The 23,886-nt window shown below is 37.7% G+C and overlaps 1 protein-coding gene and 1 long non-coding RNA gene across 4 annotated transcripts in view; both read right to left on the bottom strand.

Moving 5' to 3' along the window:
- MINDY3 (MINDY lysine 48 deubiquitinase 3) overlaps positions 1–7,401 on the bottom strand; it is an 80,016-nt gene extending 72,615 nt beyond the window's left edge. For all 3 annotated transcript variants that reach the window (XM_034643465.1, XM_002930695.4, XM_034643464.1), the window contains exon 1: positions 7,080–7,401. In XM_034643465.1, the coding sequence (XP_034499356.1) occupies positions 7,080–7,173 (94 nt within the window). In that variant the 5' untranslated portion in view covers positions 7,174–7,401. The remainder of the gene's footprint in view (positions 1–7,079) is intronic.
- Positions 7,402–12,333: 4,932 nt separating this feature from the next.
- The window catches only part of LOC117796315, a 46,111-nt gene continuing 34,558 nt past the window's right edge, over positions 12,334–23,886 (bottom strand). The window contains exon 4 of the long non-coding RNA XR_004620705.1: positions 12,334–12,743. This is a non-coding gene — a long non-coding RNA (uncharacterized LOC117796315). The remainder of the gene's footprint in view (positions 12,744–23,886) is intronic.

A 23,886-nucleotide genomic window follows, 5' to 3' on the forward strand; every position in this document is an offset into this window, starting at 1 on the left:
AAAGACTCTAGGTCTTGAAAGAGTTGTGGTGTGGTGGGGCAGGGGACAGGACTGGATAAAGAGAGGTTCTCAAAGTGTGGTCTGAGACTCAGGGGATCTACTAAGGGTAAAAATAATTCTCATAAGGATACTAAGACATTATTTACTCTTTACACTGTGTTGACATTCATAGCCATACAAAAGCAATAGTAGGTGTGATTGCTGGTGTCTTAGCATACACAAAGGCAGGGTCATTAAACTGTACTAGCAGTTACCATCCTAGTAAACAAAATGACCCTCTCTCAAACACACAAAAAAAGCCAATTTAAAGAATGCCCTCACTGATGCTAATTTTATTACATCTTGACCTTGAATAAAGTGTCTTTTTTAATACTATTCTTCATGATAAAATGGAAACTATCCATAAAACACCTGTGCTACATACCTTGATGATGACTGATCTTTGTCTCAAGAAAAAGCATGTGTGTAATTTTCTGAATTGCAAGCTGAAAGTACTTTTTTGTAGAGCGCTGTTTTTATTCTGAAGAGTTACTGACAAACGATGATTATTCATACTTGGGTATGTGGCAAACCCACTCTCAGAAGCGAATGAAGTGAGCCTGGTATTTCAAGAAAAATAACTGATAGTTATATTCACCAGTGACAAAATCTCAGGCTTTCAAGCAGTTACTAAAATTTTGGAAAGCCTGCATCTACCACTGTGAACTTGACAACATCTCAATTCTTAGATATTTTTCTAATGAGATCAGTGGTGATAGTAATAAATGTGACTTCTGATATTGTAGAATGAAATGTGTTATCATTTGGAATGTCTGAAAAAACCAGTGGACCAATAACTTTCAAATGACTGATGAATGCTGTTAGAAATAAATGCACAGGTAAAGATCCATTCAAAGTCCAAGACAAACCAACAGTTTTCAATTTAACAGTACAAAAAATTCACTCATGTGCTTTCAGATTCCATATTGTGAATAACCTCTAAGAAACTACCACCTGTCAAGTTCTGGTGTAGTAAAAAAGATGAATATCCACAATTACCTAAAAAGGCCGTTGTATGACTCCTACCTTACCAGTTACAATCTTTGTGAGGCTGGATTTTCTGCATACACTTTCTAACAACATACTGCAATAGACTGAACAGAGAAGAAAATGTGAGGATCCAGCTGTCTTCTAATGAGCAGACATTAGAGAGACTTAGAGAAACATAAAACAATGCCTCAGGTCTCATTAATTTTATTTTTCATATTGAAGTCCTTAATAACTTCTCAGAGTATAACGGGGCCCCAAGTTAAAAAAAACTTGAAAGCTATTGGCCTAGCAGAAGAAGTGAATCTTAGGAGACTTCTAAATTAAATATATAGGCAAAGAGGAAGTGATATTACTGAATAAGAATGAGGGGAATGAGAGAGAGAGGGAACTGAGGAGAATGTTAATTCTAAAAAACATTAAGAAAGGCTGACAAGATAAAGAACTGAGAGAAATGCTGAGGGTTCGGCTACGGTTTGATGACTACATTTGTACTGACGCTGACCACAATTTTCTCCATCGATATGCAGCAGCCTGGGAGAAACAAAATAGAAAACAGGCTATATGGAGGATGAGAAATAGGTACAATGCGCAGGACAAATTTAATAAGGACAAATGAGATCTAAGGGTGCTGGTTATCACGTCAAGACAACCAAATCTGAGGTCTAACCTAGGAACAAGAGATGAAGCCAAGAGGCCCCCCACTCCGTCCAGTTCTGTTCCTACTGGAAATAAGGAAAGGACCACTGATGTTGGCCTAAGGGCAGAAGCAAAACTAGAATCTATCAAACAGTTGGGGTATGTAATAAACATGAATCAGTAATGAATTCTTACCTTCCTTAAAATTACTAATTATGTAATGCAGTTTTCAAGATCCATGGGGGGGTGGCTTATAGCTGAAATGAACTACAGTGAGTTGCTTTTATATATTAGGTTTAAAAATCCCATGGAGAGACTTCTAGGCAGATCTGCTGTACTCCAAATTAGTTTAATTACGGTATACATGTTTGAGTGGGCTGATAATGAACAAAGGCTATAATGAAATACATATAATGAAATAAAGTCAACTAAATGTAAATTAACTATTCTGTGCTAAAACAGGACTAGGCTAAGTAGGCTTCTCCCTTTATAGTAAGGTTTCACTTGAGTTTAAATTTTTTAGGATAAACAGTTATTTCTCTTGTATTCTTATATCCAAATTATTTCCTATTTTTAAAAGGAATTATCTTCTCACAAAATGTTTTTTTCTGATTAGATCTGAAATTAGCCATCTAAAGCATCTGATCCTAAATATATAATTTTGTATCACATTCCACAGCACTACAGACATAGAAATCTTTCAGTTTTATAGCTCATAACTAATTTAAACCTGAGCCATGAACTTCTTTTAATTTTCCAATCTTTTACTTTCATATGACTTACTATGCATATATATGTTATTCAAATCAGTTTTTTAACTTCTGCCTCCATAATTCTAGGCTCCCAAGTAAACAAAAGCCCATGGGAAAGACTTGGTTTGTCATTACAAACTCATTGATATGGGCTGAGTCAAACCTGAAATGTGCCTTAGTTTCCTCCCCTATAAAAATAAGGAAAACTACATTTATCCTTTGTTATCTCTCAGGGTTGTTGCGAGGATTAAATAAGACTTCCAGAAACTGTAAAGCATAATGCAATGTAAGATATTATGATAGATACTTTGAACTAAAAAACATATTATGTATTTAAAGCACCAAAAGTTAACTTTGTCAATATAAGCTTGCAAATTTTAAGTTTAGAAGAACTGGATCTTAGGTGACATGATTCAGGTAGGTTGGAGAAAGGAGTATCTATCCTTAATAATGGTATATCAGGGCACCTGGGTGGCTCAGTCAGTTAAGCATTAACTTATAAATACATTTGATACTTATATTTTAACTGATCCCTCACTTATCATAAGTCGTTTGTTAAATTTTATTTTTTTTCATGTTACATAACAGAAATTGTCCTATACCAAAAGTCCAAACTCTAATTTCAGCCAACTACAGCTCCATTCCCCATTAACCCCCATGAGCACCCCCAAAACAATGAACAGGTATAAACAGAATTGTGTTTCTCCCTCTTGGGTTAATCTTACAGGTTAAACAATAAAATAACTTAAAGCTTAGGGGAAAGGGGGGAAAAGGGAAAAAGTAGTTTCTCAGAACTTACAATCTAGATCAAGGGTTGACCTGTTTCTGTAAATGCAGTTTTGGAACACAGCCATACCTATATTATCTAGGGCTGCTTTTGCTGCAATGGCAGAGATAAGTATTGAGATAGAAACAATAAATGCAGCTGATTCTTTTACAGAAAAAGTTTGCTAAACACTGAACTAGACGATCAATACTGAAAACAGAAATTCCAAATAAGTCAAAATGCTTTCATTTATAATAAGATTTATACTTACTCCTGTCAGACCTAGATGACTTTTATTTTGGTTCTGCTGGGAGATGGTCCATCGTACCACTTGCTGCCATCCCCAGTGCTACTATCCTGGTCTAAGCCACCATCTCAATCCCACTGGATTACTGCAAATGTCTCTCATTTGATCTTGCTGTCTCATTCAAGCCATTACAGTCTATCCTCAAACACAGCTGTCAGATCAGTCCTTTCAAAATTTGTCATGTCCTTTCTCTTCTCTGCTCCAAACCTTGCAATGACCTCTCATTTCATTCAGAATAAATGCCAAAATCCTTACCACGGCCTATAAGGCTTTACTGGTCATTGTATGAAAATTATTTCTTACATCACCTTTTATTTCTCTCGCCTTCCCTCATTCCCTCTTCAACTGAACTAGTCTCCTTCCTGCTCCCTGAACAAAAAGCCAGGAAGGAATATTCTGCATCAAGTCTTTTATAATGGCTAATCTCTCTGCCGGGAAACTCTTCAGATAGGTGCATAACTAACTCCGTTGCTTCCAGTGTTTGCCCAAATCTCATCTTAAAACAAGGCCTAGCCACGTCACCCCATTCCATAACTCCTTATTTCCTTAACTTCTAACTACTACATGTATTTCATTTGTGCTACGCTTATTATTTGTCTTCCTTCCCATCCTGCCTACCCAGTCTAACCTGCAGAGGCCTGGAACACTGCTGTAGTTGGTAGGAAAAGGGGCAAGGAGGATAAATGCTGCTTCTGAATAAGAGGTAGAAAATATACACTTTTCTTAAAAAATGATCACAGGCAATTGAGCAGGAGGGAAGGAGGCAGGAGTAGAGACTCAATTTCCAAGTTAAAAAATAACAACTGCAAATCTTTAAATTATGTCACTTGCTGTCTTTCAAAGAAAAACTGGCAAAAAAAATCCACAAAAAACAAAACAAAAAACCTCCCCAAACCAAAACCCCACAAAACCCTATTTTTCCCCCAAAGAAAAAGGAATTGGAGAAGAGAATTATCTAAAACCGCCAAATGAATTAAAACAACTATGTGCCACTTCTGTGGCTCACTGATTTCACGTATTATCTGAAACTGCCACATAAATTAAGAAAAAAACCCAACTCTGTGCTGCAGCAACTCCTGCAGCTTGCTTTAATGTATCAAAAAGAATTTTAATGTGATCGATATGGGTTCATAAATGGAATATGCCTAAACATAATTTTACAAATATTTACCCTAAACATCTTACACTTTTAACTTGCTTCCAAAAAACTCATAAGATTACAGTTGTCAAAGCACAGTTACAGACTAGGAAATAGAGCCAAAGCTGGTGTCACATTACAAATGCTGTAAGGCAAGTGCAGCAAAGCAGTGTCTTGTGCCTATTCTCATAGTCCCCAAAGACTGCTAAAGCAATCGTTAGCAGTGATTTCTGCCTCTAAATGAATAAATGAATACGACAGTTAACATCGCAAAGCCAATAACAACCTCCCTCTGACTCAGAGGTGGTAACTTAAAAATACATATTTGGTCACCTGAAAATCTTAATCAATGTAAGACCACGAAAAATTATATATCCACAATATAGACATACTCTAAAAAGAAAAAAAATCCTTTATTTTTAAATGGCAGTGAGTGAATGAATCTTTTTAAGGAACTTCTTGGCACAGCATTCTCTAATGTCATTATAAAACCGTATTTTATTTAAATAATGATTATCATGTATCCTCTATGCTTCGATAAAAAATAAAAGTAAAAAATAATGATTATTCATTGAATAAACAATTTCTTGTAATTGTCAGGTCATGGCTAGAGAGTGATCTTCGGCTTAGCCTACAATTAAATGCTTTTCAAATTAAGTCTTAATAACTTCCATTGTCTGAGTGTTTACTGTATGTCAGATATCGTGCTAAGTGCCTCAATGGACTTATACATGTCCTCAATCCTCACAACGACCCCATAAGGTTGACACTACTATTATCTACATTTTACAGAGAAGGAAACTGGGCCTAAACTAAATTAAATAACTTGAATCTGGGACCAAAGAACACCTGTTCCAAAGCCTTCTCTTAATCATTATTAGAATGGCCTCTGAATTCTCCTGGAATCTGCATCACAGGATTAACATAAACAAGGCTGAATACTATTTTACTCTATGTTGTAAATGCTTAATTAATGGTAACTAATTACACGGGGAGTAAAATTTTTCTTAATCCTTCACAGCCGTGTATACTTCTGGGCTGTTCACTAATAGGATAAATTAAGTCAAAGTAGAAAGTAAGCTTTAAAATCTGCAAATGCAGGTGCCCAAGATTCAGAAAATATTACTTCAGTGACGTAATAAAATGTGTAAAAAGAGCCAAACTAATTATGTATTAAGGTTTGGAAACTCAAAGGAATATAGTGAAAACAGAGCTGTTATTAGTAATTAGGAGACTTGTAATTCACTTCCATTCTATCAATTTGTGCAACTTTGGCCGGTTTAGCCCCACCACTCATTTTCCTCATCTGCAAAACAAGAATGCTGGACTAAATAAGCTGACTGTAATACATTATGAGTCTTAATTTTACCAGCTCTTAAATGAAGCATATCTGGGAGAGAGGAAGGGATTGACCTAAACACTGAATTTTTGTTACAAAATACACACTATGAGATAGGAACTTGGACTATGCTAAAATTGCCCCAAATCCTCTGAGAACAGATATTTTCTAAATAAATGATTTAATAAGAATGAATAGCTAGTATTTACTGGCCTGTGAGGTTTTACATACCTACATTGCCAATCCTTCTGACTCCAAAGACTCTTAACCTCACTTCACCAGTCTTTAAGTCACCTTAAGTAGTGTGCAATGTAGTATTTTATTTTAATTTCAGAATTACAGATAATTACTAGCATAAAGTACTAATGCAGGGCCCGGCACAGTGCAGAAATTCAATAAATGGTAATTTTTATTTCATTAGTATTCGTATTAATAAAACTTCTTACATAACTCAAAATCCTGTCCGGATAATTAGACCAGCACAGGAAGTGCTATGATCCACATTCGTTTTAACTGTAACAGATACTAAACCATCTCAAAACCCGGGATACTTTGGGTCAAGAGAGCCCCTGATAGCAAGCAACGCTATAGCAAGCAACGCTATATTCATACACCGAGTACTACGTCTAACCACATAATTAAAATACAAACAACAGAGCTGCTTTCTGGAATTAGCCACTTTGACTTTCCTGTGGACTTCGCTCTCTCCAAAACTAAACCAAACACCAATATCATGAAGCCTTGTTGGGGGAGGGGGTAAAGATTCAGGGGGCCACAACGCTTCCTGAGAAACTGACACCGGGGCACAGGGACACCCTCAGTGTCACACACGGCAGCCCAACAACCACCCCTGCTCCCCAGCCGGAGGGCAGCCCAAGGAGTGGCAGAGGCGCTTCGGGGCTTTAGTGTAACCATTCAGTTCTGACCATTCTCCTACTCAACCACTCCCCGCAAGGCAGGCCGGGCGTTTCTAGAAAGTCCAGCTTCAGAGCTGAGCAGGGTAAATGGGACAGAGTGCGGGTCAAGCCAGGGGGCTGTGGCGCCAGAGGCGTCACAGCTAGCCTCTCACAGGGCAAAGGAAGCGGCTGGAAGTCAGAGCCCAGCCAGGGTACCTTGCGTCCAGCGGCAGAAGATGGTGTCAGAGAGACCGGGGCTGCTCTTGGTGCCCCACACCAGCTCCATCAGCTCTTTAGTCAGTTCGGACATGATGGGGTACCGGCTAGCGGGTCTTCGCTTTCAGGACTCCTGCCCCGGAACATGGGGAAGGGGCGCCTTCGGAGACCGGAGTTGCGGGACGGCAGCGGCAAAAGAGCTCGGGGGTTGGACGCGAGGAAGACGAAAGGAGAGAGATCTACTTGCAGAGACCGCGCCTGTCAAGCCAGCCGGGAGCGACAGCGAGTTTCCCGTACCGGAAGTGCCGGGCCACTTCCGGCTCCCCTTTAGCTACCGCCCCCCACGCCCAGAGGGCCCGGGAGTCGCCTCCCCGGAAGCGGAAGTGGGGGGGCAGGAAGAGCTTCAGACCTCTCTGGAGGCAGCCAGCCTTCCCGAGCTCAGCACCGTCCTTAGGTGGGGTGGTAGCTTTTGTACTGGAGGCGCGCCGCGTTCCCTGGACGTTGGCATGTTTTTACCGTCCAGGAACACCTCCCTCCGCGAACTGCTCTGGTCTTAGCTGTAGGCTCAGAGGCCCAAGCTTTAGGGCCTGGAACATAGCCTGTTCTTTAAAATGTGTAATATTTGTTACACTGAACTATAACTCCAAGACGATGGTTGAGTTTCAGCGAGGAAACATCCGTGTCTGTGTGGAGAGCCACCAATAATTTGAACGCTGTCAGCCTGTACGCTTCGATAAATCATATAAAGTCCAACCACCTACTATGTACATAACCGAAGGGTGTGGTGTAATGTGCATTAGAAATGTCTCTACCGGATGTAATGCAGAATTACAAACTATTTATAGGGAAACAGATCAAAGCAGCCTTTCTGGAAATGGTAGAGTATTTTCATCAGAGCATTACCCTCTTGTGTGCACAACACCTGAACTGAAGTCCAGGTTTTAGTCATTGACAAGCATTCAGTGGAATTTAGTTTGTGTAAAAACTTGTATTTGTGCTGCTTAAAAAGAAGAGAACATATTGGCTAACCTTTGAAATTACAACAAAAGGGCAAAATCTGATGGGTTCCTTATAGGTTGCAAATAAGGGGGCTTGTTAATTTATACTTTATTTCTGACTTCAACAATCTTAGCTGTAGTTAAAAGGACTTGTTCAAAGTTCCTGAATCGTATCTATAGTTATCCTATTCCTTTTCGAATTCTCTTTACCCTATTTTTGCAAAGCAGAACTTACCCATTCTTGAAGACATAGTGTAAATGCCATTTTGTAATAAAGCTGACTCCAATAGTTCCAATCGGAAGTAAAAATTCTAGCTTCTGAAATTTTCGTGGTAACTTTTCTGTAGCTTGCTTATGACAGTTACCTTCATCCTGGTACTTGCAAGGAATTACTCTCCTGGCATATAAATTTATGGAAGTCAAGGACTTGTCTTATTCATAGTACCTAGTATGGAGCATTGAACATTGCTGGATCCATAAGTGTTAGTAGAAGGAAAGATACTTGCCTTTACTGGAATTTAAAAATTCATTACCTTTCAGCACGTGAGGGATCAGGGGAAGTAGTACTGACTGCTTCAGTTAAATAATGTTTTCTTGGTGGCTTCCAATTTATAGGTTTATTTCACTTCCTGAAAGACATAGAAGGGTCTATGTTCAGAGAACATGGAAGTGGCAGACCTCTAAGTTCAGAGGTGTTTGTCACAATTGTTTCCTTTCCATTAATATACAGATAGTAGATATAGATTTGATTAACTATCTATAGATATGGGGGAAAGGCTAAACTTCCAAAATACAATTTTAAAAATAGAATATTTCTTGATCTGCAATTTTTCTAAGTTTCCAGCTACAATGAGCTGGCAAAATCTTCAGTACATTGATATGTCCTTTCCACTTTAAGTTATATTCTTTATTTGCAATGTTTAAAAATTTTTTAATTAGCAGGGCATATTTTTAACAAGGAATATTTGATTAATGTTAAATTATTTATGTTGCTAAATCCATTAGTTATAACATCTAAAATATGAACTTGCTTAAATACAATAGAAGTCCAAATTAATATTCATTTAGAATTTTCTTATTCACTATATATAAACATAATACATATTGAAAGCAGTCAAGTTTGTTGCATTTATATCTGGTACAGGACAATAATGCCTTTCTCTTCCCAAAATAACTTGAAAATTATGTAAATTTACTTTGAAGTATTTATATTACTCCATATTTTAGCACTTATTTTTTTCTTAGTACCATCTATGGCTTTGATTAAAGTGATATGTATCATTAAGATGTACACAGATTGCATGAACGATTTTTAGTCCTAAAGGAGAGTCCTAAAAAATCAGAAAATTTCTGTTCGTATGTTAATTTTATTAGTAATATTTCCCTTTAATTCAAATTCAAGTCAGTGCACAGCCATAAAACTGGGCTGAGATTTCCATCATGATTAATTCCCTTGAGCCTTCTTTACTAGTTCACATCAATAGAATTAATTACTCTGTCAAACCCTCTGTGTTTTGTTTCCTGTCTTTCCCAAAATTTCTCTGTCAAACAAAGCACAATGACTTCATTACCTGGTTCCCAGCAACTACCATGGAAAGAACAATTCTCCAACTGGAAGCACCAGTTGGGAGAAACACCCAATTTAGTGTATTTATATTCCATTTACCTAAGAAAAATCAGATCTTTAAAAAACCTACCCTACAATATGATTAATACATTCTAGGCAAGTTACTCAAACAATCCCATACTCATTTACTAATAAAACTATTTTTAAATATGCCCTATATCTTCCTTTTTTTAAGATTTTATTTATTTATTTGACAGAAAGAGAGAACACAAGTAGGGGGGAGCAGCAGGCAGAGGGAGAGGGAGAAGCAGGCTCCCTGCCAAGTGGGGAGTCCAATGTGGGGCTTGATCCCAGGACCCTGAGATCATGACCTGAGCCGAAGGCAGATGCTTAATGACTGAGTCACCCAGGTGCCCCATGCCTTACATCTTCCAATAACAGCATAAATCTATCAAAAAATGAAATTTGACTTGACTTGAAATTTGACAAAAAAAACTATGCTATGTTTTTTCACCTATAAATTAAAAGAACTACCTTTAGATAATCTCTTAAGATGTCATTCACTTCAGATCCTGTCCACTTCTATGATTGAAAAAATTGTCTGCTTAGAAATTAAGATATATGGTAAGAATGAGAAGAAAAAGAATGTTGAACATATAGAATAAACAAATAATTTGGCATTATTCTTCACTAACACGTTGTTCCTCACTAACCACTAGAAGAGGTTATTTGCCACTTAACACTTACTTCTGCTAACATTATGGAATGAGAAGATTAAATCCCAAATTGTATGTTATTCCAAGACTGGCTATATTAAATGGATACAGAATATTTGCATACTTGGATGTGTCATAGGCACCACGAACTTGCTATGTGTCAAATAAAATATCTTTTTCCATAAAACCTAATCCTCTTTCAGTGTTTCATCATCAATGAATAGTACCATCCTGTACAACAAGCATATTTTTTAGTGTTCTTATTTCTGATAGGATGAATAAACAACCTCTTTGAGGCTCAGTTGCCACATTCATAAAGGAAGGTCATTAATAATAATTACATCATACAATGATTATGAGATTTAACAGAAAACATCATATGTAAAAGAAATATGCAACTGAAAAATACTATTCTCATGTTGGCTCTGTTAATGGTTTGAACAAAGTACCATAGGAGCGATGGAAGATGAGTTGTTTCCGGATTTGAATGGGATAGAATTTTGACTAGAGAAGAAAGGGAAGATATGCATTTTTGACACGAAATACTATTATGGCAGGAGCCTGGCATTTGTATCACTGGAAAGAGAAGAGTCAGGAATGTCAGGTTAAGGAGGGTGCCATAGACTGAATTGTGTCCCCTCCGAATCCATATATTGAGGCCCTAACTCTCAATGTAACTATATTTAGAGACTGTTCCTTAAAAGTGGTAATTAGGTCAAATGAGGTCATAAAGATGGGGCCCTAGACCAATGGTGTCCTAATAAGAACAGGAAGACACCAGAGATCTCTCTCATCCCACATATATGTCAACAAGAAGCTATGTGAGAACACAGTAAGAAGGTGGCTGTCTATAAGCCAGGAAGAGAGGCCTTGCCATTAACCAACACTGATTGTACTTGGATCTTTGTACTTGCAGCTTCCAAAATTGTGAGAAAATTAATTTGTGTTACTTAAGTCACCCAATATTTGGAATTTTGTTATGGCAGTCTGAACAGACTAATATAAAGGGCCAGAATCTTAATAACATTGAATACTATCTTACATAGTTAAGTAGCTAATATTTTTTGATCACATTTTATGCCAGTCACTGTCTAAGCAATTTACATTACAGTACAATACTCACCACTCTGGAATTAGTACTACAATGATCTCTTAGGAGGATTAAAACTTTTCCCTGAGTCATGGAATACATCGAAAAATTAGGATGCAAATTCAGATTTTTCTGACCCAGAACCAGTACTGAAACAAAGTTCAGAACACAGGCGATTTGATTCCAGAGCCTGTGGCCTTAGTACTACTCGGTTCTTAATTCTATGGACTTTGCTCTAAATATAGTAGGAGCTAGTTAAGATTTTTCAACAGTGTAGTAATAACATCATCTTATAACTGGCAGTATGCAGTGAGGACAATGATTTAAAATGGGAAAGCCTGGAAACAGCTAAACCAGTTAGGAAGTTATTGCAATAATCCCTGAAGAGATGCTTAGGACTTAAAGTGGAAGAGTACTAGTGGCAATTTCAATGAGGGGCAAATCCCATGGATATTTTAGAAGCAGAATGGATAAAACTTGGTGATTTACTATGAAAGGAAGGGGACATTAAAAATGTAATAAAACTATGCTTAAATACAAGATTAGCATCTCTGTAGATCAGAAACACAATAGAAACACAAATGGGGATCAAAGCTATAGGTGTGCTTGGTTCCAGAAATGGAAACAGGAGTAAATAAGTAGGAGTTCATCTTCAGAAGGCTGAAGGTTCCTGAAGCTACTTAGGAACTGGATTTGGGGGGGCCGACTCTGCTCCTGAAAGGAAGCTCTGACCTCTGTATTATACTGTGCTCCTGGTAATAAAGAGGGTGTAGGAGAATTAGTAGATCTAAACAAAACAGGGAGGAAGTGTATTAATTTTCCATTGCAATCATAACAAATTACCACAAAATTTAGAGACCACACACAAATGTATTACCTTAATTCTGAAGGTCTGACAAGGGTCTCACCAGGCTAAAGCCAAGGCTGCTCTTTCTATAGACGTTGGGAAGGGTTCATTTCCTTGCCTCTTCAGGCTTCTAGAAGCTGCTTGCATTCCATGGCTTGTCAACCCCTTCTTTTGTCTTTCAAGCCAGCAAAAGCTAGTTGCGTTCTTCTAACATCACACCACTCTGAGCTCCTCCTCTTGTCACTCTTCCAGCTTTAAGGACTCTTGTGATTACACTGAGTCCACCCATCTGCTCTGGGATAATGCCCTTATTTTAAGGTCAGCTAATTAGCAACCTTAATTTCATCTGCAACCTAATTCCCCCTTTCCATGTAATCTACACAAGTTATATTTAGAATTTCCAAGGATTAGGACATGAACGTCTTTGGACGGAGGTATTCTTCTACCTGCCATACAGAATGAGAGATAATGATCAGTGTCTCAAAGGCACTGAAATGAAGATGTTCATTAGATGTTCACTAAAATTTGGGGTCTAGCATTTATCAATCCAATAAATATCTACTTATTGTCTACTATACAGACACTTTTCTATATAAACATTGGCGATCCAGCAGTTAAAAAATTGACAAATACTCTTACCCTCATCAAATTTATAATGTGGAGCACATACAAAAAACAAATAAATGAAGTATTTGTTGTGTTACATTAAATCCTCTGGAGAAAGTAAAGCAGAGAAAGGAGAGCTCTGGGTGAGGAGTAGGGATTGCAGTTTTATCTAGTCCTTCCCCAACTGGTGATAAAGTAACATCTAAGCAGACACATGAAAGAGTGAGCCAAGATACACAATGATAAAATATTTCAGGAAGAGGAAATAGCCCCTGCAAAGACAAATGGAGAGATAGCCAGGACAACTGAAGAACTGCAGGGTACGCACCGAGGTTGGGGACAAATGAGGAAATAGCTTTTGTCTGCGCTGCAACTTTCCTATTGGGGTTTGTTAGGGGTCCACCCAGCTTCTTTCTCTCCCACGGATATCTTGGGAACCATGAGGTCTGTAAGATGATATTGCAGAGAGGTTTTACTGCAGCCCAAACTTGCAGCAAGGTATCGTTTTGCATTTGACTCCACTCAAGAATTCATGTGCCACATGATAAATGAGACAGAATATTGTGGTCAAGTATGGAACGTACTGTCTCTGAAGCATAAAACTGGCTACTAAGCATTGTGCTCTTTTCTTAGTGGTTGGAGGTATAAGGTACATAACTTGCCAGTTATTTTGGAGGGAAATCCAGAAACACCCAGACCAATAAACCCAGAAACGTTTCACTCATTTTTTAGGTCCCTGAATCTTTGTAGAGTTTATCCCTCACCATCTGGAGCATATTTCTTACCAGGCATCCAGAGTACGTTGACTCTTGAACAACATAGGTTTGAATTGCACAGATCTACTTAATATGTGGATTTTTAAAATATAGTACGGTACTGCATATTTGCTCTTATGATTTTCTTAATAACATTTTATTTTCTCTAGCTGACTTTATTGTGAGAACACAGTCTATAATACGTCAATATACAAAATATGTGGTAACTGACTGCTTATTTTATTTGTAAGTCTTCCAACCAACAGTAGGCTCTTAGTAGTTAGGTTTTCGAAGAGTCAATAGTTGTACACAAATTTTTAATTGCATGAGAAGTCAGCACCTCTAAACCCCTGCATTTTCAAGGATCCACTGTACTTGCCATTTCTTAGTTATTAGGACATCAATTAACATGATGTCATGTGTAGTAGCCAGCTTCCAAGCCTGTCCCCAGTGATTCTTTCCCTCTGCTATTTCTCTATTTCTGCATTCCTCTCTCACATGGAATAGAGCAATCTTTCCAAGGCAAGGTCATGAAAACTTTTTCTTTGTTTTCTTAGGGGATGCTGCCTTCTATGTTATAAGGAGCCTCAAGTAGCCCCATGAAGAGATGTAGATCTAAGGTTTCTTCTTGATAGTCTGCACCCATTTGCCAATCAGATGTGTGAGCCAATGTGAAAGTGGGACTTCCACCACCAGCCAAGACTTCAGATGACTGCAGCCCTGACAAACACCTTGACTGTAAAATCCTCAGAGACCTTGAGCCAAAACCACTGACCTAACTTTCTCCCAAATTCTTGATCAACAGAAACTATGTGAGGTAATAAATGTTTATTGGTATTTTAAGTCCTAAGGTTTGGGGCACTTCATTATGTAGCAATAGATAATACATCATCAATATACTCTACCAATGCAACGTTCATGGAATTTCTAGATAGTTCTGATCTCTCGGGACTGTATTGTAACAGAAAGCAGTAGACATAATACAGATTTGGGGCAAGATAATGCATATGTCTTGCCGTCCATCCCATGTGAATGTGAACTGCCTCTGATCCTCATTAAAGTATCGAAGAAACACATTTATTTTATCAGTAGTCATATTCCACATACCCAAAGTTGTACGAATCTACTGTAGTAAAGATACAAAAGCCCACACAGGAGCCGTGAGAAGGGCTATTCTTTAGCTGTTTGTAGTAATCTACTGACATCCACCTTTATTCATCCAGTTCTGAAAGGGACCAGACTGGTGAATTAAATGGGGACTATGATGGAGATCATTATTCTGTATCCTTTAAGTCTTTTAGCATGGCACTGATCTTTCACATTCCTTCCAGAATGCAGTATTGTATTTGATTTTCTGTCTTGGTTGAAGGGAGCCATCTCAAGGTAGCTAGTCTCTGAGATGGCTCTCAATGCCCTTTATCTCCTGCCATTCATGTCCTGTATAGTCCCTTCCAACAGTGAATAGGGCTGAGGTGTGTGACCTCAGAAGATAAGATGCTACAGAAATAACATTGTGTGATTTATGAAGCTAAATCATAAAGGGTTAAACTAACAGAAATTAAAATTTCTGTCTTAGTTCTTTTGGATATCTAATTCATGGAGAAGCCAACTAACATGTCATGACACACTGAGATAGTTCTATGGAGAGTCCCTCAGAGAAGAACTGAAACCCTCCTCCAATAGCCAGAATCAGCTTGATAGCCATGGGAGTGAACCATCTTCAAGTGGATCCTCCAGGCCATTTGTGCTTTCAGATCACTGCAGTCCCAGCTGATGTCTGACTGAACCTCATGAATAACCCTGAGTTAGAACTACCCTGCCAAGCTGCACCTAAATTCTTGTCAAAAGAAACTAAGCCACTCTGGAAAACAGTGTGGAGGTCCCTTAAAAAGTTAAAAATTGAGCTACCCTATAACCCAGCCATTGCACTACTGGGCATTTACCCCAAAGATACAGATGTAGTGAAGAGAAGGGCCATATGCACCCCAATGTTTCATAGCTGCATTGTCCACAATAGCTAAATCGTGGAAGGAGCCGAGATGCCCTTCAACAGATGACTGGATTAAGAAGCTGTGGTCCATATATGCAATGGAATATTGCTCAGCTATCAGAAAGAATGAATTCTCAACATTTGCTGCAACATGGACGGCACTGGAGGAGATAATGCTAAGTGAAATAAGTCAAGCAGAGAAAGACAATTATCATATGATTTCTCTCATCTATGGAACATAAGAACTAGGATGATCGGTAGGGGAAGAAAGGGATAAAGAAAGGGGGGTAATCAGAAGGGGGAATGAAACATGAGAGACTATGGACTATGAGAAACAAACTGAAGACTTCAGAGGGGAGGGGGGTGGGGGAATGGGATAGACTGGTGATGGGTAGTAAGGAGGGCACGTATTGCATGGTACACTGGGTATTATACGCAACTAATGAAGCATCGAACTTTGCATCGGAATCCGGGGATGTACTGTATGGTGACTAACATAATATAATAAAAAAAAATCATTTAAAAAAAAGAAACTAAGAAGTAGAACATATTTGTTGTCATTCTAAATCACTGCATTTGGGGGTAATTTTTATGTAGCAATAGATAATTAATAGAGATTTGGGTATTGGGACTGTGATGCTACTCTAACAAAAATCTAAAAAATGTAGGCATTGCTTTGAAACTAGGAAGGAGGTACAATGTAGAAGGCCTTTAAGAGAAATTCTGGGGAAATGGCAGCAAAGAGACTGTTTATGGGGGTCAAGTGATCCCAAGGAAATGGACATCGAGGGCTGAAAAGGCTGAGAAAAATACTGTTGGAAACTAGAAGGAAGTGGATCCCTGTGTAACATGCTGTCTCATGCGCTAACATGGAAAGTGGAAAATTTTCTTTTCTTTTANGGTCAAGTGATCCCAAGGAAATGGACATCGAGGGCTGAAAAGGCTGAGAAAAATACTGTTGGAAACTAGAAGAAAGTGGATCCCTGTGTAACATGCTGTCTCATGCACTAACATGGAAAGTGGAAAATTTTCTTTTCTTTTCTTTTCTTTTTTTAAAGATTATTTATTTATTTATTCAACAGAGATAGAGACAGCCAGTGAGAGAAGGAACACAAGCAGGGGGAGNGAGAGAGGGAACACAAGCAGGGGGAGTGGGAGAGGAAGAAGCAGGCTCATAGCAGAGGAGCCTGATGTGGGGCTCGATCCCATAACGCCGGGATCGCCCTGAGCCGAAGGCAGACGCTTAACCGCTGTGCCACCCAGGCGCCCCAGGAAATGTGGAAAATTTTCTTAGTGAACTGGTAACTTCAAGGTACACTGCTGAGCATGCCAATTGGCTTCTTGTCACCAGTAGTAAAATGCAAGAAGAGAGATATGCTCGAGAAATAACGTTAAGCATGAAAATCAAGGATTTGCTGGTTTGGAGAATTCCTGGACTTTCCATATAACGAATGATGTAAACATTTAAAAATGGATTCCAGGCAAAGATTAAGTACAGAGAAAGTTCAGGAAAACATGGTCTAAAGATGAAGAGGAGAATGTGCCTGTAAAGACCTTAGAAAAAATCAGTCAAACAAAAGTCCTTGTAATGTTTTAAGGTCGTGTCTCATGGACCTTCTACTTAAATCATAGGGCTTCTAAGAATCTAAAGTGTGTTAAACTTCAGTAGCCTCACTGGGTAGTCCAATTAGAAAAAGGCTTATCTCAAAGAGACTTGCAGTGTGGCCATTATCTAAGGGACTAAACTTCAGTAAGATTCCTAGGAGAACCACAAAGATTTTAAAAATAAACATATTTTGTTCTCTTCTAGGATTTTTATGGTTTCAGGTCTCACATTTAGGTCTGTAATCCATTTTAAATTTATTTTTGTGTATGGTATAAGAAGGTGGCCCAGTTTCATTCTTTTGCATGTTGCTGTCCAGCACCATTTTTTGAAGAGACTATCTTTTCCCTCATTGGATATTCTTTCCTTCTTTGTCAAGGATTAATTGACCAAATAGTTATGAGTTCATTTCTGGTATGGAAGTGCTGAATCACTGTATTGTACACCTGAAACTAATATTACACTGTATGTTAACTAACTGACATTAAAATAAAAACTTTAAAAAACATTAATGTATGATTTAAAAAATAATGGAAGCAGCACTGATTTGAACTGAAAGGAACAGGGACAATGAAAAAAAGAATTGGACTTTGAATCCTCAAATTTATACAGGAAGAAGGCTGAGAACATGGCCCAGCTGCAAACATAAGATACCTTTCATAGTAAGGGAAGGGTAGAACTGAAAGTTCAGAAGGCAGATCCAGAACCACAGTGAATCATTCCCAAGACTTAAATCCTAATCAAGGAGCTATGAACATGTGTCTGATGTTCTAGATCGTAGAAATGCTATGGGCCCATAATGCCTGTGTACCTTCTGTTTTACCAGTTTTATATAGAAGAGTCTATTATGGTTATCCTATCCCTGCACCACCATTCTGATGGGTGTGCAGACCAGATAATTGTCTCTTCATTCACTGGTCTTCAGAATCTACATTCAAGGAAGCTCATACACGCTTGTCCCTAATTTAGATGATGAGGTCCATGGAATTCAAACTGATGTTGCAAAGGTATAAGACCTTATGAGAATTTATGTGTAGGAGAGACTTGAATTATTAAAAGCCAAAGGGTAGTCTGTGGAACTCAGACTCCATGATGGCAACCATGATTCATGTCTCTTGATATTCCAGCCCTTGAGTGATTTCCTCCCACTGAATGGGGCTGAACTGTGTGACCTACACAGTATTGAGGAAGTAATGGTACCTGATGTCTAAAACTAGGTCATGAAAGGCACTGAAATTTTTGCTTCATCTTTTGGATCTTCCACTTTGTGGGAAGCCAACTGCCATAATGGGAAGGTATTTAAACTGTCTGCCAATAGACGCATGTAGAGAGCATGATATGAGGCTGCATATCCCCATTCCAAACCTCAGGATCCCACTTTATTATGAAGGCCCTGATCTATACAACGAGAATTTGGCTTCCTTTGAATTTCTGATATTCTCACAAATAAATTCTAGCCTTTAGGTTTGTTAACTCCCTTCCTGCAAGAAATGGCTCTTTTTTTTTTAATGCTGCCAAGGAGAATTTTGAGCCTTATACTTTGTCTTAGACTGCTGATTAATAAATATGAGCCTGTGTTTTTCTTTCTTCAATGTCTCAATGGTATTTACAAGTGGTCCGTCTTTGTAATCCTATTTCAGTCAGTAGACTCTGGTTGCCCCACTGGCTCCAGTTTGATTCAGGATAATTCTTTGTGGAAAAGGGCAGCTGTAAACTTTAACTGTCAGTAATTTTCAGTAGCTGGGGGTTGGCTACACTGACTGATTCATTGAAAAGAATCTTGGTGGAAACCAATAGAATCCATTACAGAAACGAAAAGTAAAAAAGCCTTTGGCAACATCATACTTAGTGGAGAAAGTACAAAATTTTCCCTTTTAGGTTGGCAACAAGAAAAGGATGCCTGCTATTGTCACTTTTATTCAACGTAAAAAAGGAAATCATAGACAGCAAGGTAAGAAAAGGAAATGAAAGGGTGAATAAGGTAGAAACAACACTATCATTATTCATAGCCTGCCCCATGTTTCATTCTATAGATAGTGCTTTTTCTCTGGATTTCTGTAGCAAACTTTGCCTTTAATGTTCAAGATCTTTCTCAATGTCACTCTTTCTTCTAGGGGTTGCCTATGTATGAGTCCCTCACAGCACATACTGAATGCGTTTTGGATAGATTGGATAAATGAATATGAAGTTGAGCTGCTTAATTTTTATCAATATTAGAATATAATTCTTTTTCCATATTCTGGAAGGAGAATGGCAATTTCTGTCAGGTAAAGCTTATAAATTGGAGAGAATGAGACAGCCAGAAAAGAAATGTTCTGCAGGATTTAAACCAAGTAGCAATGGTAAAACTGGATAGGAAAATTGGTTCCAAGAGTTGAAACTGCTTTTAATTCCAGAATGTCTCCCCAGTTTTCTTGGTTATCTCAAGTAGGAGCTGTCCAAATTTGCTTGACTCACAGTTCATATTGGAATGCTAAGTATAAAACCAGAGAAGGAAAAGGTGTATGATCATAAACTTCCAGGTTGAATTAGTGTCATGATCATTCACAGCAGAATGCCAAGCTTGCTGAGGGATGAATGACCTCTGCCCCTAAACATTTCAGTGCCACACATTGTGCACATTGGGAGGCAGCTCTAGGTGAGGCTGAAGCCTAGATGGGCTGACGTCTGGTTTACGTTAGCGAAGAATAGCAGATCTCTGAGGCTGCTTCTATTTTCTTTGCTTTTTATTTTTGAAACCTGTTATTATAAAAGAATTTCAAACACACAAAAAATAAAGGGAATTATAAACACCTCTCTCTTAGATTTAACAATTAAATCATTGGTTTCATCTGTTTTTGGTAAATTTTTAAATATAAAGATAACATAACAATATACTCCTAATTATTTCAGTATGCATCTCTAAAACTAAGACACTTTTCTACATAACCACAAAAGTATTATCACACCTAACAAAATTAATCATTCCCTAAAATAATTTAGTATTATTTAATATTACCCATATGTCTCGATTAGTTCATACAATTCCTTTCAAATCTAGTTTCTTCAGACCATGATTCAATCAATGGCAATATATTGTATTTCTCAAAAACATATTTTAATATCGTGCATTCCCTCTCTTCTTTTTTATGACATTAGTTTTTTGAAGAGATCAGTTTTCCCTTAGAACATCTGATTTTTAAAGTATATGTGCTTCCTTTGTGGATTGTTTGCATTTGGGATCACTGTAGGTTTTGGTATTTCCTATAAGTTGAAAGTTTAGGTGTAAAGATTTTATTGGAATACATTATTAAGTTGGTAAAATGCTTCTTTGCAAGAATATTATAAGAATAAAACTATGTGTTTCTTATTACATCACATCTAAAAGCTGGCTGTCTAATTATTAACGTTGCTGATATTGATCACAGTGGAAGGTGTCACCAGCAAGGAATCTGTGGGCTTTATACTTTAGTTCTGTATCAATTCCATTTTCTGTCAATCCTTTATTTAATCGTTTGGCATCTACTAAAAATCTTCGCCTGAATCAATTACTTCATTAGGAAATGCAAAACGATTATCTTCTTTTCATTTGTTGTCCTATTTTTTTAATTTTCTGAGTTAGTTAGTTTCATTATTTTTTAATCTTTCTGATGCTTTCTAATGTAGTATTTAGTACTACAAAATTGGTAAGATTAAACAAGTTTTGATGTATACTATTTTCATAATCATTCCTTTAAATATGTTTATATTCCCATTATTTTTCTCCCTTCATTTATTATTTCCAAGTAAATTTCAAATATTCAAATATTTCTTAATATATATATTAATTTCTTTTTTAAAAAAGATTTTATTTATTTATTTGGCAGAGATAGAGACAGCCAGTGAGAGAGGGAACACAAGCAGGGGGAGTGGGAGAGGAAGAAGCAGGCTCATAGCGGAAGAGCCTGATGTGGGGCTCATCCCAGAACGCGGGGATCATGCCCTGAGCCGAAGGCAGACACTTAACGACTGCGCCACCCAGGCGCCCCAATCTATTTATTAATTTCTAGTTTAATTATATTTTGTTTAGTGAACAAAAATTTTGTGATCCTGTTACTTTGGTATTTGGAAACACTTGCTTTCAGGCTTAGTTCATGATCAAATTTTGTAAAAGTTTTGTCCATGACTGAGAGGAGTATCTGCTCCCTGATTTTTTAGTATATCATCCAATGTATCACTAATAAATTAAGAGATTAATTCATTGTTGTATCCATCCACAGTCTGAAAAACTTTTTAAAAAATCTAGTTGATCAGTCATTTAGAGAGAATGTTAAATCTCCCACTGTTAAGGAGGGTTTGTCAATATTTTTCTTATTGTGACAAATATTGCTTTATATATTGCTATATTATATATTAGGTGTTCTTGAATTTAGAATTGCTATCTCTACTTGGAAAATTATTCCTTTAACTATAAGTAACGATCTCAATTATTATGAGTAGTGGTAGTGTCTGATATTTAGTTCTGGATGCCATAGCTGGCCTGCTGCCTTGGTGAGCAAGGTCCCTAGCCCATCCAGCCTGCTATGCCCTGGGGTGCAGAAAAAAAGTTATGGTTTAAAAGAGCAATAGAATATAAAGGAACTAGGCCTATAATTATGCCAAATATTGGGGGAGCTGCTGGAACTCTCTGGGTTCGAGGGGTTGGCAAGTGTCCCAGTTTATGCTCCCCTTCCACCTTGGTAGTGTGGACAAGAGCAGGGTTCTAGACACTATAGCCAGCCTGCTGCCTCAGTGAGTCCTGGTCACCTAGACCACACCAGCTCCAGCCATTCTACCAATATGGTCCCAACATGGGGCACACTGCAACACCCCTGGTTCTACAGCACCAGCCATTGCACTGGGAACACTCCAGGTCTCTGTCACTTCAAATTCAGACAGCTTTCTAGGGCACCTCTGATGCAGAGTGCTCAGGAACCAAATACTAACACATACATAAAGGGAGAAATTGACAGTAATAAATAATAGTAGGTGACTTTAACACCCACTTACATCAATGGACAGATCACCCAGGTAAAAAAATTTATAAGGAAACGGTGTCTTTTGAATGACACTTTACATCAGATGGCCTTAACAGATATAAACAGAACATTCCATCCAAGAACAATAGAATATACATTCCTTTCAAGTGCATGTGGAACATACTCCAAAATACATCCATGTTGGAGGCATCACAATCCCAGATTTCAAGATATACTACAAAGTTGTGATAATCAAAAAAGTATGGTACTGGCACAAAAGTAAACACATAGATCAATACAGCAGAATATAGAGCCCAGAAATAAAACCACACTTATATGGTCAATTAATCCATGACAAATGCAGAAGGAATACACAATGGGGTAAAGACAGTCTCTTCAAAAATTGTGTTGGAAAAACTGGATAACTACATGCAAAAGAATGAAACTGAACCACTTTCTTATACCATATACAAAAATAAACTCAAAATGAATTAAGGACCTGAATGTGAGAACCCAAGCCATAAAACTTCTGAAAGAAAACATGGACAGTAATGTCTTTGACATCAGCTGTAGCAACATTTTCCAGAGGTGTCTCATCAGGCAAGGAAACAAAAGCAAAATAAACTATTGGGACTACACCAAAGAATATTTTTTTCCTAAAGAAGGGAACCACCAACAAAACAGAAAGGCAATTTACTGAATGGGAAAAAATATTTGAAAATGATACATTTGGTAAGGGATTAATAACCAAAATATATAAAGAACTCATACAATTCAACACCCTAGAAACAAATAATCCAATTAAAAAATGGAAAGATGACCAATTGAATAGACATTTTTCCCAAGAAGACAAACAGATGGCCAAGAGACACATAAAAAGATGCTCAACATCACTAATCATCAGGGAAAGGCAAGTCAAAACCACAATGAAATATTACCTTACACCTGTCAGAATGGCTAGAATCAAAAAGAGAAAAAATAACAAGTGTTGGTGAGGATGTGGGAAAAAAGCAAACTTTGTGCAATGTTGGTGGGGATATAAATTGGTACAGCCGCTATGGAAAACAATTTAGAGATTCCTTAAAAATTAAAAACAGTCATTCCATATGCTGTAGTCATTCCACTACTGGATGTTCAACTGAGGAAAACAAATACACTAAATAGAAAAGACATATGCAGCTTTTTGTTGATTGCAGCAGTATTGACAATAGTCAGGATATAGAAGCAACCCAAGTGTCCATCCACAGATGAATGGATAAAGAAGAAATGATATATGCAGTGGAATATTACTCAGCCATAAAAGGATAAGATCTTGCCATTTTCAATAACATGGATGGATCTAGAAGATACTATGCTAAGGGAAATAAGTCAGAGAAAGACAAATATCATATGATTTCACCTTATATGTGGAATCTAAAAAAACAAAACAAACAAAAAGTAAGAACAGACTTATAAATACCGAGAACAATTTGAAGGTTGCCAGAGGTAAAGGGGGAAAGGGGATGGGTAAAATGGGTGAAGGGGAGTGGGAAATACAGGATTCCAGTTATGGAATGAAAAAGTGATGTGGAAAAAAGATACAGCATAGGGAATATAGTCAATAATATCGTTAATTGTGTCGTATGGCAACAGAAGGTAACAGCTACATTTGTGGTGAGG

This window comes from Ailuropoda melanoleuca, chromosome 15 (genome assembly GCF_002007445.2).
Source record: "Ailuropoda melanoleuca isolate Jingjing chromosome 15, ASM200744v2, whole genome shotgun sequence".
Taxonomy (NCBI): domain Eukaryota; kingdom Metazoa; phylum Chordata; class Mammalia; order Carnivora; family Ursidae; genus Ailuropoda; species Ailuropoda melanoleuca.